This window comes from Sycon ciliatum, chromosome 1 (genome assembly GCF_964019385.1).
Source record: "Sycon ciliatum chromosome 1, ocSycCili1.1, whole genome shotgun sequence".
NCBI lineage: Eukaryota > Metazoa > Porifera > Calcarea > Leucosolenida > Sycettidae > Sycon > Sycon ciliatum.
This window is the reverse complement of record NC_088643.1, coordinates 46,604,677-46,622,176: the sequence shown is the minus strand read 5'-3', so window position 1 is coordinate 46,622,176 and position 17,500 is coordinate 46,604,677. Positions and strand designations below refer to the sequence as shown.

The following is a 17,500-nucleotide window of genomic DNA, read 5'->3' as shown; positions in this document are numbered from 1 at the left end:
ATTAAAGTCACATAGCTACCATACGTGAAGAACTATTAAAGTCCTCTATGCTCCCGAATGAATGCGGCGAGTGGTGGCGGGGCCCTGCTGCTCAGCCGACCTTGGTGGTCTCGGCGTCTGCACAGACAAAGCGCGCCAAGAAAAGATTAATAGAGAAGGACATAAGAGAGAGGGAAAACAAGACGAGAGAAAGACATGTATACGGAAGTGCCGCGCCCACTATTAGCGCAATTTTCATACGGACAAGATCCTGTGCGAATGAGTTGGTCATAGCAGTTTTGGGACACTAGCAAAATCAAAGAGCGTCAGTTGCTCTCTGCCAGTCAAGGCGCAGCAGGTACTTATGGCACCTTTCCTGGAAGGACTGCAGCTGTCGTGGGTGCGGATCGCAAGACGTGTCCTGGCAGGCTGTTCCATGTTGGGATGGCACAACCGGGGAACCTGGCTGCTTCGTGTTCGTGCGGGGAGTGTTGACTTAAGCTGGTTCGGGTGTTAGTGAGCGGCCTTAGTAGCCAGCGTGGTCGATGGTCTGCACGGAAGGCGTGGGTCGGCTGGGGCTGGCAGCATGGCCTTAAGCGGATTCGTTGGGGGAAGGTATAATAGCTTGAAAAGGAGCGACATGGATGCAGCAAGTTCTTCCATAGCGTTGGTGCAAGGCGCTGGTGAATTGCGGCGACGCCCATGTATCCGTGCACGGCAATGCATGGCGTCGGCATGAGCAGCTTCCTCCGCTGCAACCGATCTTGCAACCACATCGAAGAAACTCCAGGATAGAGTGAGGTGCAGGTGGCAGGCCAGTCCAATCTATACTGAGACTTCCATCACTCCTGAGTTGCCATCCTTGTTCATGTCATGAAGACAATGCAAACAGTGACTGAACTCATGCGGGTCATCTTGATATGGTGTTCTTCGAAGTATGCTCTTACCTTGACCATGCTGCTGTGCTGACGGAATGTCCACAGGACTAGGAATAAGGCACTGTATACCACATACCTGCTTGATAGTTAGCCCGCGAGCAGTGCCTCCAGAAAGCATCCCTGCATGGAGACAATGCCTGGACTGGAGACTCCTGGTGCAAAACAGCTGTTATCTTGCATCGTGTCCTGACCAAGGGACAGCACTTGCCTGGCGATGCTACTATCGCGTGTCTCTGTGCGCTGTAGTAGTAGTGGTAGTAGATTTTATTATTTTACTAGGGGAGTCCCAACAGGCGTTGCCTTTTTACTGGGAACCCTAGGTGAATTTTACCATGTTTACATACAGAGTAAGAGACGGGGCCTGACGGCAGTCAGTGGCAAGAGCATTCCATCTGTCTGCCGCCAGGAAAGAAATAGAACGCATGCCATATTGCGTAGAAACAGGCGGAAGAACTAATGCACGCTGTGCCTGGCTGCGCGTGCGAGCCTGGTGTCCAGGCACAGCAGCCCTAAGCTGGAACAAGGATTGGAGAAGGGGACTAGCAAGATGTGGGGTCAAGCAGCGGTACACGAAAACATAGAGTTAAGATGTATGCGCTGTTCAACAGAATAGAGATGATATTTGCGGAGAGCAATTTCAGTAGACATCATACGGTCAAACCCAAAAACCTTCTTCATTGCTATGTGACTGACCGTCACGATCTTATTGAACAGGGTGGCGCTGAGACAGTGCAGATAAGCGTTACTGGCATAGTCGAGAGTCGATTGCACAATGGATAAATAGAACGTCCTCTTCGCTTCAGGTGTTAGGTTTTTTTCGGCCATGTCTGAAGGCGGCAATCTTGCCGAACACCTCACCGCAGACCTTCTCGACTTGCGGCTGGAAGGTGAGATGCTCGTCGATGAGTAGTCCGAGATACTTCACGGTGGCTGCAAGGGTGAGGGGCTTGCCTTTACAAACTAGGGGGATTGGTAGATGCGGCACAGGTTGGCGTGGGCGCCGAAGGACCAGGACCGAACCTTTCTATGCAAATGCTTACGCTGCTGTAAAAGATATCGCAGGTGAGGAGTTAGCCAGGGTTGAGGTTTGGGTTTGCTGAAGGATGGTACGCAGACGCGACGGACGGGGCAGAGTTTGTCGTAAGTTGACGTGAGGACGGCTGTTAGGCTGTTCGCCAAGATATTTACATCTGTTGCAAGGGGGAATGACGTCAGTTGTTCGTCCACGGTTCGGCATAGAGCGTCCCGGTCTATTTCTGTGGCGCTCGGCTTCCTGATATTTGTGTAGAGTGGACAGGTAGACATGGTTGGATATGTTAGGTGGGTTATAACTAGGTCGTGGTCGCTGATACCGTCCACAGGGTGCACTGCTGTCTGTGTAAGCTGGACTCCAGTGGAAACAAGTACCAAATTGATGCAGGTCTGCCCATGACGAGTGGAAGCAGTGACAACATTCCTGAGATCAAACTCGCAGCACGTATTCCGGAGATGTTTGTAGTGTCCACTGCGAGGCTGCAGAACATCCGTGTTCAGGTCACCGAGGACAATAAAGTTCGAAAACTGACGTAGAATGTTGTCGAGTTGAAGGCTGAAGAGTTCCCAGAACTCTACCCTTGCGTTGGGTAGACGGTACACGCTGCACACAACCAGCTCGTTGGATTTGGGTTTGGAAGACGGTATGCGAACACGTACAAATATGCACTCCACTCCTATATATTGCGTTGGGGCGGGAGAGGAAACAAGAGACGCGTGCACATACATGCATACTCCTCCACCATGTAGATCTCTGTCTTGTCGATACAATGTGTAGCCAGGAACGTGTAAAAGAGAATCGGGAATGCTGCTGTCCAGGTGTGTCTCGTTAATGGATAGAATGTGAATTTTATGATCGTGCAAGAGTTTGTGAATATCCTGAACCTTATTTCTGAGGCTACAAATATTAATATTTATAAGAGCTAAAGTGACATTACGACAAGTACCGTAAAGTACCGCCAGAGCGCCCCGTCTCGCGAGAGCGCCCCACCTTGATTTTACAGCCAAGGGAAGAAAATTGTATGGCAGAATGCTACTAAGTTTGTACGATGTGAGAACCTTCGTGTACTAAGGTCACACTTGGTATGCTTTTATGTGGAGCTCGAAGGTAAACTGGGTACGGATTGACTGCACAATGTGCAATGTTTGTACAAGGTCCGTGTCGTATGACCTACAGACAGAAATCCACCTCCACAAGGCGGCCACGAAAGGACGAGATGGTGGGGCGCTCTGGCGGTACTTTACGGTATTAGTGTGAGCAATGGTCCGGTGGCTTACCGACGAGGTGGTAGGCGTCGAGGGACTCCCAGGACGATCCTATTGCGTGCCCGGATGTTCCAGTGCACCCCTATCAGCAGAGCCTCGTTCCTGCAGGAGGTGTGTGATCTGCTGCTGGGGGGTGTACGGTTTGTACGTTTCGTCGAGAATATCGTCGTACGGCATTGAGCACTTCACACCTCTACGTCGAAGCTCCTTGTAGCTCGTCACGTTGCTCTTCCTGGTGTCTGTTGCTGTCGTGTCAGGTCATTGGCCACATATATGGGAGTTCCATCTTGTAGTTTGAGGTTGAATCGTGTACGGTATACGGCAGACTTGCTGGCTTGGCTTTTGAATTTGATCCGTACAGGACGGGGACCTCGAGACCGCTCAGTTCCAATCCGTTCTGCGTGCGCGACTTCATGGGAGTCTATCTTCAGGATCCGGATGCAGTTGTCAAATAGGCTGCTGTCCGCTTCCGGGATGCCGCGGACAATGGCGTTGTTGCAGCGCTGTTGACGGTCAACTTCTTCCTGCACCAAAGCAGCAAAGTTGACGACGTTGCACGTGCCAACAACCCCTTCCGGGGCGGCATATCCCTTTCACCGCTCGTACGGTACACTGCCGTACCTGTCCTCTCAAGACGATTAAGGCGAGCCTCGAAGATGTCCAGCTTCTCCTTCAATGCTCGATTTTCGGCCATTACAGCATCGATCTTGGCCGAAAATTCCAATGACATGACATCGAAGCGCTCAGTAAGGGCACGTTGCTCCCGCAGGATGTCAGAGAGGAGACTCTGAACACTGTTCTCTCCCCTGGCATGGCTATCGGTCTTCAGGGACACTTGCGCCCAAATCACGTCCGGTGGTGTGCTGGCTTGCGTTTTTCGGCTTGTTGCTGACAGCTTGGATGGCATGGACTCAAGGCTGGGACTGCGCCTCACGCTGTATGCAGATAACATCATTGTACTGACCTGCAAGCAGCCACGAGATTAAGTTGTGCAACAAGGCAGGTAGTGAGTCTGCGGCAGCTTCCACGCTCGTCACATTTACCATTGCCAGAAGGACCGCTCTAAAAGTGCGTACATGTTCTCATGTGACACAATGTCATGTTCACTGCACAAGCGTCCCAAAGTCCTTGCAGCATGGTGTGCCTCTCGGGTTGCAGGCAAGTGATTAACCGACTGCTGATGAGCTGCTTGTGTCGCAATCGCAATCTGACTGCAAAATCCCCATGACACAGCTCACCAGATCAAGGTGCGAGTCCTTAATCCAGCTATCATGGTCAAACAAGTACAGAAATACCGCACCTCTACCAACTTCTACCGAGTTCTACCAGCCTCAAACCTGGTGGAGCCGGTAGAGGAAAGTAGAATCTACCGTTTGGGGTAGAAAAAAAAAGAACACATCTACGGAAAGAAGTAGTTTCTCCCCAAACCTGTACTTCAGTAGATCAAAAAAGAACGCCTATTACTATTAGCAAGAGTACATAACCCCCCCCCCCCCCCCCAGAGTGTGCAACGCTGATCCAGCTCTGCATAGGGTCTTGGTCGAGCGGAATCGGATCTTCTGATGTCATGCGTACACTCCACACCAGCGCAAGGCCGGTCTCGAGGCAGGGCACCATTGTTTTTGATCCGAGAGTACCCGCGACTCCCCGGGTTCCCCTCAGATGTGTACGGTATTATGACGCAAAGATCCGATTCCGCTCGACCAAGACCCTATGCAGAGCTGGATCAGGCGTTGCACACTCTGGGGGGTTATGTACTCTTGAGGACAAGAGTTTTTTCCGAGAAAATATTTTGTTCAGTGAATTCATCTTGTGATTGTGATGTTTCAAGATTTAATCACGACATCCGATACACCACTGTAGCCGATTACCCTTTAGCCTATGCAGAGCAGCAGGAAAGAGAACAAAGAGGTGACGAGCATATGGTTAAGCCGGCTGGGACAGTCAGAATGTTCCCCATTCGCTGCCGGGCACAATTACAATTATTATGTGTGTCGGAATTATTACATTCCGATATGGTGACTGTGATCCGCATATTTAGCAAAAGCTTTGAGGATGACCAGTGTCGAATGTATTACTATCAGTGTAGAACAGTCAACCTCTCGAATAACGACCTCAGATGCATCAACACTATATTCAGACATCGTAACCACTTGACTGCATACGTTTAACCTAATGAGAATGACAACTCGCGGATAACAACACTTTTCTCATGCCCGATACATATAAACTGTGTGTTGTTTGGTGCCGCTTTTTACAACAGGCACATGCTGCCAGGGAAGCTCTGTTCAAGCCGGATCGGCCACAGGGTCTGTTTTACAACTACATCTCTCCGGAAAACGGCAACTGGGGGAAGAGTAAGTCAGCAAGTAGTGTGTGTGTGTGTGTTTGTGTGTGTGTGTGTGTGTGCGCGCGCGCGCGCGCGCGTGTGTGTGTGTGTGTATGCGTGTGCGTGGCTAGACCATGTCGCTTCGCAGCAAGAGGTGTGTGTACTTGTATGGTGCGGAGACGTGGACCGCCAAGGCAGGTCACCTCCAGAAGCTCAACACGTTCCACCATCAGTGTGTTCGGTCCATCGTGGGTATTGGCCGTCATCAACAGTGGGATGACCGCATCACAACGGCCACATTAGCAGCTACACTCAGTGTTGACCCTGAGATCACCAGCATGATCCGTCGCCACAGTCTTCGCTGGCTAGGTCATGTCGGCAGGATGGCCGACTCGCGTGCACCGAAACAATTGCTGTTTGGCGAGCTGCCTGCCCCCCCCTCCTCGTCACGGTCCGAAGAAGAGGTGGCGAGTGTGGTGTCATGCAACATGCACCTCCCCTAATATGTTCGACCTAGGTTCAGCATGCACATAATGGCCATGAATGACATGCACCGGCCATCCTACACATATGCGGCTGTGCGTCCCCCTAAAGGGGGGGGGGGGGACCAGCTACGCCCCTGCTGTGTGTGTGTATTGTATGTGTGTGTGGGTGCTTGCTCATGTATGTTTGCTCATGTAGATGTGTGTGTGTGTGGGGGGGGGGGGGGGGGGGAGGTAGGGATGTCCACAAAATGTTTTCCAATTTTTTTGCATTTTGGGTAGTTTTCACACTTTTTTTGCAATTTGGGCAATTTTCACACTTTTTTCCATTTTGGGCCAATTTTTAAAAGAAATAAAGTTACATTCCTACAGTGCACACACAGGCTTTGCACGTGGAGTGCATGCCAGGCGTCCCACAAGAGCATTGCACACCACTTCGTGAGAGGAACATGACAACTATTCTGAAGAGAGTAACCATTTAGAACATATGTTGAGACAATGCCATAGCCTTTGTGAGAAGGATGCAATTAGGCAAGCTGACCAGCTGTCATGATTATTGGCAATGATGCCACTGTGGAAGTTACAATAAGAGAAATGAGTAGACCTAGGCCAGACTTAGGGACAGGAATGCAAAAACTTGATGGCAAACCTGGCATGCACATGAAACTGTGAGCCCTGGTCTAGCAACCGTTGAAATAAACATGCAATGCTGATACGAACATTCAGTGGTAGCACAGATCATAATGGAAAACACCGGATTCTATGCACAGACTATCAGTGAATGTCTACAGAGACTAGCAGACTTTGGAGACACAAGAGGAAAAAGCAGAGCTCAGTAAGACGGTTTTACACGTGACTATGTGATTGCGCAAAGAAGAGGAAGAATCAAAGACGCTACAACTAACACCAGAAACCGTTGATGATTCAAGGAACAGACACAGGCAATTGGCCATGCACTGTCACAATGCTCAGCGGTTGTACTGCATCATGATGGAGGCCTCCACATAGTCCTCCAGCGCACACTCTTGGCTTTGGCCAAAGGAGTTCTGCAGTAGGCTGAATACCCGTTCTGCCGCTGCGGAGGAAGGCTGGAGAAGCAGAACCTTCTTGCAAGTAGCAGACCACGCTGGAAGCGAATCGCCGTGTCGCTTCCACCATGCAAGAGGATCGAGGTTCTGCGCAAGGTCTTCAGTTGCAGCAATGTAGCGAGGGAGTTCTTCTTGCAGATCTCCAATGTTAGCAGCTGATACCGAGGGGAATAGGGCCAGATCGTCCACTTTGGCAACGTTGATGTCGAGGGTTTCCACTTGCCGAGGATCGCATAACCTGGCAGCACGGAATGCCATTAGTAGCTGATATAGGGGACCACCCTCTCCAAACTTGCCATTGAAGTATCGCACGGCTGCTGGTGGGTACTGGAGTGCATACTCCATCCACTCCTGCTGATGAGCGGCGTTTCCGCCAGCTAGTCGTGTTGCGACAGCCGTAGTGGAAGGCAGGTGCAGTGGCTCCGCATTCATGAAGTTGCAGACACTAGAAATCACTTCATAGGTTGTGAATGCCAACGGACCATCTCCTTCCAGCTTGTAGGTGGCCTGGACCACAGGAAGGCAGAACTCCACTACTATGGCTAACTGCATTTGCAGTTCAGCACGCACTCTCAGGTCTTCGATCATGGTCTTCAGTCGGCGTCTCACTGCCCCCATCTGTGGAGCATCCTCCTGCAAGAACTCCGTCACATCCCCGAAGAGAGCATGGATTTGGTCGATCACCTCATACCTTGACCACCACCTTGTCTTGCTGAAGGACTTCATAGCAACTCCGGTGCGGGTCCTCCACTCCAGTCTGGCCTTTGGGCTGTGCGAGAACAGCTGTACCCACGCGCTCACGAACGAGTCGAGCTGCTCCGTTTCCATTTTCTCGCCGACATGGTCCAGTGTGTGCGAGAAGCACTGCCCATCCATCATCAAACGGTAGAGGGGTTGAATCGTGCGGAGTGCTGCTGTGTTTACAGCTGCTCTGTCGCGCATGGCTGCCAATAGGTGACAGGGTTGGATTTGATAACGCGTGGCCAGCGTGTATAACAGTGTATGCGCGACTTCCTCAGCCTTGAGACTTTTCGCTGCCAACATCAGGCGTAGGACATATTGCTTGGCATGGAAGTCATCTCCGATAACGCGCACAACAATCGCGAACGCTTCTGCCACATGTGTGGTGCCGTCAAATATGATGGAGACATCCTTCCCTTCAAGGGTAGTCTTCACAAACTTCTGCTCACTCTCAAGTACGGCAGGGATGAGCTCGGACAAATGCTGCCGACCGGTGAGCCTTTCCCCACCTTCCTCGAGCAAAGGACGAAGTTGGTCGATCTTGCTGATCGGAATGCCACTCGCAAGCAAGGTTCTGAGGCACTTGATCCGGAACACAATTACTTCATCCGGAAGTGTCGTCCCTTTTGCTTTGTTCGTAGTTATGAACTCACTCCCGTCCAAGAGCAACTGCTTCGCCTCAGAAGCTCTCTCCGCCCGTCCAGACTTGCTATCCAAATGCTTCTTGGAAGCAATATGCACTTTCAGCACACTTTTCTCGTTAGATACCTCATGTCGGCAAACATCACAGTACAGTTTCCCTGAGCGGACAACGAGGAATTCGCCCGGAAATTGCTTGCACCTTGTCACAGCGCTGATGTTCTTCGGTAATCTCCTGGATGATGGAGGCTTGTACCTGCCCTTCTTGTTAACACTGATAGCTCTCTTCCTGCTCAGCTGCGATGGCTGGGGCGGGCGTAATTTATCCAGCAAACTTGCCTCAGGAGTCTCACTCGCGGCTTGCCCGGAAGACTCTACAATGGAGATGGTGTCGGATTCTTCCTCGCTCTTCTCATTGGAGTCAGAGTGGACCTCCGGCGTCAACACACTTGGCTCGCTGCACGCCATTTCCACCGATGTTTCTTGAATAGCTATAGACTAATACATATAGTACTATTCTGGCAATACGGCTCGACGACTCGTACTGTCGTAGATCTGGCCATATCTGGTACAAGAAGCGCCATTTTGGTTGCCATGGCAACATTCACATTTTTCTCGCAATTTGGGTGATTTTTACAATTTTTTAAATTTTTTAGAGAACTTTCGAAAATATCCCAAAAACATTTTGGGTTTTTGCTGCACATTTTACATTTCCATTTTAGGTGAAAAAAAACATTTTGTGGACATCCGTAGGGAGAGGAGGGGGAGGGATTAGACACTACCAATTTCTTCCAGGAAAAATTAACTCCTTTTGTAGTAAGATACTCTTTAAAATACTTGACACGCTTTTGGCTCGCTATATACCTATTCGATATACATGTACTTTTTCGTGAAGAGGCATCCTAAAATTTGTGTATGAGATGCTATGTGTTGTTGTTGTTTGTTTGTTTGAAATCTGTATTCGTGTTGTTGTTGTTTTGTTGTTGTTGTTGTTGTTGTTGTTGTTGTTGTTGTTGTTGTTGTTGTTGTTGTTGTTGTTGTTGTTGTTGTTGTTGTTGTTGGCTGCACATGCAGAACATGTATCTCTTGGTGCCCTTGGTGATAGTTTCTATGAGTACCTACTGAAAGCATGGCTGCAAACCAACAAGCAAGACACTCGTGCCAGAGAGATGTTTGATGAGGCTATTGAGGTACGTCTGTTCTTCTGCCCGTCAGTTTGTACTTGCCCCACTTGTGACTTGGGCGTATGTGCATGCATTCGCAGCTACAAGCCTGCATGTGTGTGTGTGTGTACGTGTATTCCTTGCTGACATCACGTCCCATACTTGTTGGCATGATAGATTTGATGTTGGAGAATGTTCGCTTGACCTACCAATCACACATGCACTCAAATCTTGCAGAACATGCCCCACATCGCGCTCTCTCCTATCAGCGTGTGCTTGGCTTCACACTCACTCATCCCTGGCTAGATTTTTTTCTTCTGTCGCTCTATATTTCTTCCATCCACTTTGACTAGTAAAATATGAATAAAAAGTAGGGCTCAAACGACTACGGTTTTCACCTTAACTGTTAACTGCTACGCGAACGGTCGATTTATCGGTTATAACCAAGAGTGCATAAACAAGAGTATGCAACTGTGGTTATGGGTCAGTGCGCGGCGCGCTGCCTTCATTACGTTACTTGCCTTCATCACGCTCTGAAAGCATGCATCCAAACTCTCAATTTCTCGCACGAGCCCATCCGTTTTTGCTCGATTCGTTCCAGTACCTACACAATCTCTGAATTCTGGCGCGTGAACTCCAGTTCCGTACGAAAGTTCATTTCAAACTGGAGGGAAAGTGCGGTGTTTGATTTTCCGCAGTGCGCGGACTGCAGCTGAATGATGTAATGAAGGCAGCGCGCCGCACATCTGGCCCATAGAAAAGAGATCACAGTTGCATACTTGTTTATGGACTCTTGTTATAACCTCTAAGCTGCGGCAGTCTGGCGCGTAGCTAGTTTGAACAGTATTGTACAATATACTTGGTCAAAAATGTACCCTGCAGACTTACTACTAAGTACTAATCCATGCAGCACATGTTGGCATGCTCATTCACGCCTATTCACAGACCAGAAGCATTAAAGATGGCATGAAATTGATTCAAATTGTCACGGATGGTACTATGTAGTGTGCATGTATGCATCTGTACATACACGATAGGTTGTAAAACTGCCAAAACTCGGTAAAAATGCGTACTTCGGAAACTCGAAAAAGTACCCGCGTAACCTTTACCCAAACGGTTCACCTTTATCTTTTCAAAACCGGTTAATCGGACTAACTGTTTGAGCCCTAATAAAAAGTTGCCTTGTCACTCAATCCTGAAGTGAATTTTGTGTTGTTTGCGTTGTTCAGGCCATAGGCAAGCAGTTGATTGCCAGAGCAGAGAATGATCCCAAGAAACTCGTCTATCTCCGGGAGCTCATGAACACGCGGCCTTTGGAGAAAATGGACCATTTAGTAAGTGATCGTGTGTGTGTGTGTGCCAGCTAGTTCGGTTGGTGGGTACACTTATGCCAGATAGTGTTGGGTCTGTTGCCAACAGGCTCGGCTGCTTGAAGGTGTATTGTTGTACCTACCACGTTTGTTGGTTTCAGGGTTCATATACTTTCTATTAATACCTGTTAACCATGGACTGCTTCTGGCTAGATTAACTCTTGTGTAATCAATGGTGCTAGTGAAGCTTATATCAGATCCACTCTGATTTAGCCACCCACACTAGTAGCAAGTATTACCTTCACTGGGGGCAGGGGTAACTGCAGTTGGATCCCCGGACTGATACCCTGATGCCGTCAATCCTTTTTCTGCACCTTGTCCTCACCCACTTACTGAGGTGTGGTAAGCGCATAAGTGGGATCATTCCAAGTCCACCCTAATTTGGGGATTTCAGGGGGTGTCGGCCGTTGGGCGGTTCAATAACCAATTGAGTCATCTTTCCAAGATTCCTTTTGAGTCTCTCTCCCCTCTCCCGGGGAGACCCACGTGACCAGTTTTGGCAGTGAGCAAGTACAAGTGTGTGTGTGTGTGTGTGTGTGTGTGTGTGTGTGTGTGTGTGTGTGTGTGTGTGTGTGTGTGTGTGTGTGTGTGTGTGTGTGTGTGTGTGTGTGTGTGTGTGTGTGTGTGTGTGTGCCACAGAACCTCATTGTCGCCTGAGGGTGTACTCCGTCGGAGATTACTGTATATTAAATGTACGAATTGCAGTCTTATAAACGTGTTGCATATGAACTTGGCCCGCAGGGAGGTTTTTAGATTGTAGAAGTTGTCGAAGTTTAGCTTGGGGTACGTCCTACATGTACTTCCAACGTTTCAACTGCAGCAGCTTATCACGGAGTGTTTGGTGACAGGAATGGATAATTAATTATTAATTATCACCCCAGAGCTGGCGGATTGGGAAGGCTTGTTTTCAACTGATAATGAGGAGGTGTGAGGGCATGTAGCATGTACACGTGTGGATTAGCGGGTTACATGCTACCAGTGGGGCAGTGGAGTAGGGGGAGGGTGTTTTACGACCACGTGTGACGGGCATCCTCCGCTTGACAACCACTTGCCCACACTCGCGTGTGTTAAAACCGTTTTCTCACCCTGGCCGTGCTCTTGCTAAGCTGACGTGCTGATAGCAACCGGAGGTAGTGGTATTAACCAGCAATGGGGTGGTCAGTGTTTGCAGTGTTTAAACTGCCATGCTAATAGCACCGGGGTAGTAGTATTCACCAGCGGTGGGATGGCCGGTGGCTGTTGCGTGCTGACACGCTTCTTCCGATTAGTCCGCACACGTGTTGGTGGGGGAGTTCCGTATTGGCTTGAGCTGCCGGGGAGCGCCACGAGGCACTGCCTGTTCTCGTCACAGTATGTTCATCACATGTGTGATACACAGAATACAACATGGCTGTGTGCTAAAATGTTGGCTTCAAATCATGTGTGTACAGTAGGCTGGCAGTGGGCTGACCAGCCACAGGACTAGCCATCATTCTACCAACACTAATCTTATCTTATCTTGGGTGGTGGTTTTTGATAGCTGCCAGTTTTGTAAGACTAAGGGGCCGTCTTTGCTCTCCTGGTGTAAAACTTATCATTGTCTTGCTGCGCGGTGTCATGGTGCTGGTATCATGCGATCAGTGTGCGACCAGTGTGCCATGGGCATATGGGCATCCTGTGGGTTATTCTTGTCCCGCCTTGTAGAATGCAATTGTGTGTGTGTGTGTGTGTGTGTGTGTGTGTGTGTGTGTGTGTGTGTGTGTGTGTGTGTGTGTGTGTGTGTGTGTGTGTGTGTGTGTGTGTGTGTGTGTGTGTGTGTGTGTGTGTGTGTGTGTGTGTGTGTGTGTGTGTGTGTGTGTGTGTGTGTGTGTGTGTGTGTGTGTGTGTGTGTGTGTGTGTGTGTGTGTGTGTGTGTGTGTGTGTGTGTGTGTGTGTGTGTGTGTGTGTGTGTGTGTGTGTGTGTGTGTGTGTGTGTGTGTGTGTGTGTGTGTGTGTGTGTGTGTGTGTGTGTGTGTGTGTGTGTGTGTACAAGCGCTTAAGCGCGCGTGTGTGTGTGGGGGGGGGGGGGCATTTGTTGGTGCATCTGTATATACCCATGTACTACTGTAGGAGTGTCGACTGTGAAGATCTGCCACGGCTCCAGTCCCTTGAACACCTGCCATACATCGCTCTGGCCATGTATAGCTTGGACGGTATGCTGTACCGTTCAGTCCTGCATCTGTCCGTATCCCTTTATCCCCTTAGTACCTACCATATACGGTTGTTAGACATGAAGTCCGGGGTTTAAAAAAAATTTGTTGCTGTACTGGTTCCATTGCGCCATGGTAGGTGTCAAGCCCAGTTGTTAGTTGGTTGCAGTTGTGTAGCACCTGCGTCGACTGCACACTGTCACCCGTAGCTAGGACTAGCCTCCACCCATGTCAATGGACTGTGCTGCTGGCTGTATGTGTCTGCTCCTTATTCAGGCTTGCTTCAGCGGTGGTATGTACGCGCTAGGATCTCTAGGAGCGCCGGCTGACAAGAGAGACATGTACATGCAGATTGGCAAGAATCTCACCGAGACGTGTCACGAGTCGTACGACAGAGCAGGTGCGTTTCCCCAACGTTCTTGTTTCTGCTTTGTTGTGTGTTTGCAGCGTGCTAATTGACAATAGCGAAAAGGTGATTGCAAAACCCCCAACTGCCACTGCAGATTCGCTCCTGACATGCAGCAATGGCATCATCGTCTGGTTTTGGGGGGTTGCGTAGCTGGAGCTTCATGTCGCAAACGCAAAAACAGCCACCTGTCAGGACCCGTCTGGTACAAAGTTGACATGTGACATCTCCCGTGATGCAAGCGTGACGGATTTATCGTCCTGACGGCCGATGATGTTATCAGCTGATGCTGCCAGTCACCTGCTGCATGCCACAATAGACCCATCATGTCATGATCAGTAGTGTCTGTTGTACCAGTGAGAAGCTAGAAGTGCTGTGGCTGTGCAGCGTGATGATTACGGCGCACACATGCAATGTATTGTAATTAAACTGATTGATACTGCCGACTCGGGTGACTCATGCAGCGCCGCTGCTGTCATTCACGCTGTTATCGTGATGGCGTCAAACTGCTTTCGATGGCTGTCAAGTACGCAACCACCACGTTGTGTTTGTGTCTTAGCTACATATGGTAGATTTGTGTTGCTGCTGTACCTGCTCAGGGGTGATCTGTGCGGGGTTTTGTTGATAGTGCTGGTAGCAATCGTCTTGTTGACATCTTACTCATCCTTCTATGGTGACCACACGCGTGGATGTGCATTCAGCCCTGGCATACATATATACATAGGTGACTTGCAGCTGCACGCTAGGGATGCACGGCGGGGACAAGCACAGATCATGTTGCCTTGTTGCTAGGCATGTCGGGATCTGGTCTGACAGGTTGACTCGACGTGCATCGCCACTGGGAACAGATGTGGTTTTGCTGCACGTGGCTCTGTTGCAAATCTTGTCGCTCATCCCTGTATTTTACTGTTTTCAATCGAGAACTAGCTTATTCGTTCGTTTAGTGGTTGACCTAGACTCCACAGACCATGTTATTTTCTTTTAATGGGTTGATACGGAGAATAAGGGGAAATTGTCAAGGGCAGCAGCTTGTGTATACTCGTAGGCAAAACATCATGGGTTTCCACGTTTATCTAGTTTAGCAACTTTTTCAGCACTGTGTACAGCTTGTCCTGGGGTATTGACATGTGCTGCTGGTGATCTCCAGACTGCGAAAAGATATGTGCCTGTTTGCACCGCGTAGGTCAGCTATGTAGGATGTTATGTATGCTTGCCATGAATTGGGGAGTGCTCCGCCGCTGTCCTAGAACGCATGTGGAAAGTCTCCCGTGGGATTCTCATTGTGGCTTGTAAATCAGCCAGTCAGTAAACATTCGCCGGCGTCTTGTTTTGGTGAACTTTTCATTTTGTGGTAGCTAATTGATGAGCCTCGGAACTGTTCTAATAAATTCACTTATAGATTATCATGCTTACAGTATGAAAATTAATGGTCAAAGCTTGATGAAGTGAGTTGTATTGGGAATTTGAGGCCACATTTTATGTGTGAACATTAGGACAGGGTACAGCTGGTGTCGGCTGACCCTGATCAGGCAGTTTCACTGGCACTCATCATATTCAGCAGTGGCCGAACATTCTGAGGTTGTGGTATTCCGTAGTGGTATTCCGTAGTGCATCGATTTAGAAAAAGAGGAGAAAAAGGCGTACATGTACATGTACTTGCCCGTGTGTGGGTAGTTGTGTCTGTAAACTTCACTTAGTACTAGTAACAGTTGTCATGAGTTTGTACCCAGTGCAACAATATGCAATGTAAACATATAAAAATGACAAGGACACATGGGCACGAGTGATGTGTAAACTGCACACCATTTTAAATTTTGAACTAGATACTAAGCATTTAAAAACATGTTTTATAGTGCATGTACCACTCAAGGAATGTTTGTGCATACTATTTTTAGAAATGGCCGCCTTTACGGTGTGCCAAGGTGTTCTTGTTCATCCATGTTCTGCTGGCATGTGTGTGCTGCGTTACGTTGTTCTTTCTAGGGGCCAAGCTTGGCCCAGAGAGCTTCTACTTCAATGGCGGGGCAGCCGCCAAAGGCACGGTGGCACGCCAGCGCTATTACATCCAGCGGCCTGAAGTCATCGAGTCCTACTTCTACCTGTGGCGCCTGACCAAGGAGCAGAAGTATCGTGACTGGGGCTGGGAAGCTGCGCAGGTATGAGCTGCTGCTGTCAGTGTGTCCGTGTCCTGATCTCTCTACTCTTCTTTCATGCATGGCCTGCTAGGTGCCCTGATTGGTAGGAAGTGTCAGAAACTTAGCATAGACTTTGGTATAGGAAAATGGTAGACCATGTACTCTGGAATATGATAATAATTCCATCCCCATTAGTAGGGCCATTAGTTTAAACTTACTTAATTGTTGGTAGGATCTAGGACAGTGTCTTGTTTAGCTGTTTGGTGTGTGTGCACTAGTCTACTAAGTGGCTTCACTCTTCTCTTGCCAATCGCAACAGCTGTTGGACATTGGGGGCTTAGCTGCTTGTACTTGACCCAGTCTATTAATCCAGATCACTTAGCCCTGTGGGTTAGGCCTTAGGGCTTTGCTCCACTACCAATGGCCGTGTATGTTGCTTGCAGTATGACTCTATGAGTTTTGCCTTGATAGCAGCTCATCCACTGTGCTTGAGCTACTCATGGACATAGATTTTGGCAATACTGTACAATGTAGAAGTAAAGCTGTCAGTCAAAGTGTAAGTGTAGGGCAAAGTGAGCAGAGTGAACCATTTCACATGGTCATGGTGGGTGGCATGGCATAGCACAGACTCTTTGTTCCTTTTACAGTCATGTACAAGGTCCACAGGGCTGGCAGGCTGTGCCTGTGATATGTCCAGGGCTGGCCTGCTGTGAGTCAGTGTGGAGCCAGTGATGTTGTGACCGGGTATACCATCATGCCTCAGAACTGAAGAGAAATTACTAGTAGGCTTTGCGTGGACTGTGGTCATCCTCACTGGTAGCTGCTAGCACACACACAGGGCAAGTACAGATTGCACACACGATACAATCACAACGCACAGGATAGCCATCATGTTATGCAAGTATTAGTCCGTACACTGCATTGTAGTCTGCACGTAACATAGCAGACAGATTGAAGTAAAATGTGTTTCAGAGTTTCATGCAATAGTGATCCTCAGGCATACAGTGTATTAGTACAATGAACTGCAAGTGGCTCACTATCATTTATCTGATGATCCCTCTATGTTCTATCAGGGGCTCAGAGGCGGCTGCCTAGTCCCAGCAGTATCATGAGTATCAACATTTGACTGGAGTGGGCAGTAAAAGTCCTCTCATGAAGTGGGCTTTTCAGTGGCCACAAGTCTATAGTATCTGGGGTACTGGCCTAGATCCTTGTTTGGTCATGTTTGTAGCACCTGTATCTGACAGCCTGCACTGGTACTTCACTGTACAGTACTGCATCTACTGTATGTAGTAGATTGACAGTGTTTGTAGTACTGTACATGGTGCCATTGTACTTGTAGAACATGTATGCGTGGGTGGAATATACTTGTAATGCTCTTGCTAGCGGCTTGATTGCTACTATTAGTACTAAGGAGGTGTGGCGTCATGAATTTTGTGTTCCAGTTAGCCGACACCTTGTTCAGGAACCGGATAGCGAACTTTCGCTCTTTTCGTTCCGAAAAGCAGTCAAAACACGAATCCCGGATTCGTGTCAGGGCAGTCATAAATTTACTACGCTGTCCTGCATGTACATATGTACGGCGTGTCGACGTCATGCAAGTGTGTTTGCTAACCCTCATCATAGCGCGAATTTCCTTGCTGAATTCTACTTTCATTGGAGTGCAAGAACGAACGTGAAATTTGTCTTGCTAAACCTCCGTCCTATCTCTCTTCCCTCTGCGCTCTCTCTCTCTCTCTCTCTCTCTCTCTCTCTCTCTCACAC

General features: G+C 48.9%; 1 protein-coding gene across 1 annotated transcript in view; it reads left to right on the top strand.

Moving 5' to 3' along the window:
* Positions 1-17,500, top strand: part of LOC135829038 (mannosyl-oligosaccharide 1,2-alpha-mannosidase IA-like) — a 35,054-nt gene that overhangs the window by 11,347 nt on the left and 6,207 nt on the right. The window contains exons 6-10 of the mRNA XM_065341447.1: positions 5,479-5,572; positions 9,569-9,684; positions 10,887-10,991; positions 13,472-13,595; positions 15,585-15,757. Of these exons, the coding sequence (XP_065197519.1) occupies positions 5,479-5,572; positions 9,569-9,684; positions 10,887-10,991; positions 13,472-13,595; positions 15,585-15,757 (612 nt within the window). The remainder of the gene's footprint in view (positions 1-5,478; positions 5,573-9,568; positions 9,685-10,886; positions 10,992-13,471; positions 13,596-15,584; positions 15,758-17,500) is intronic.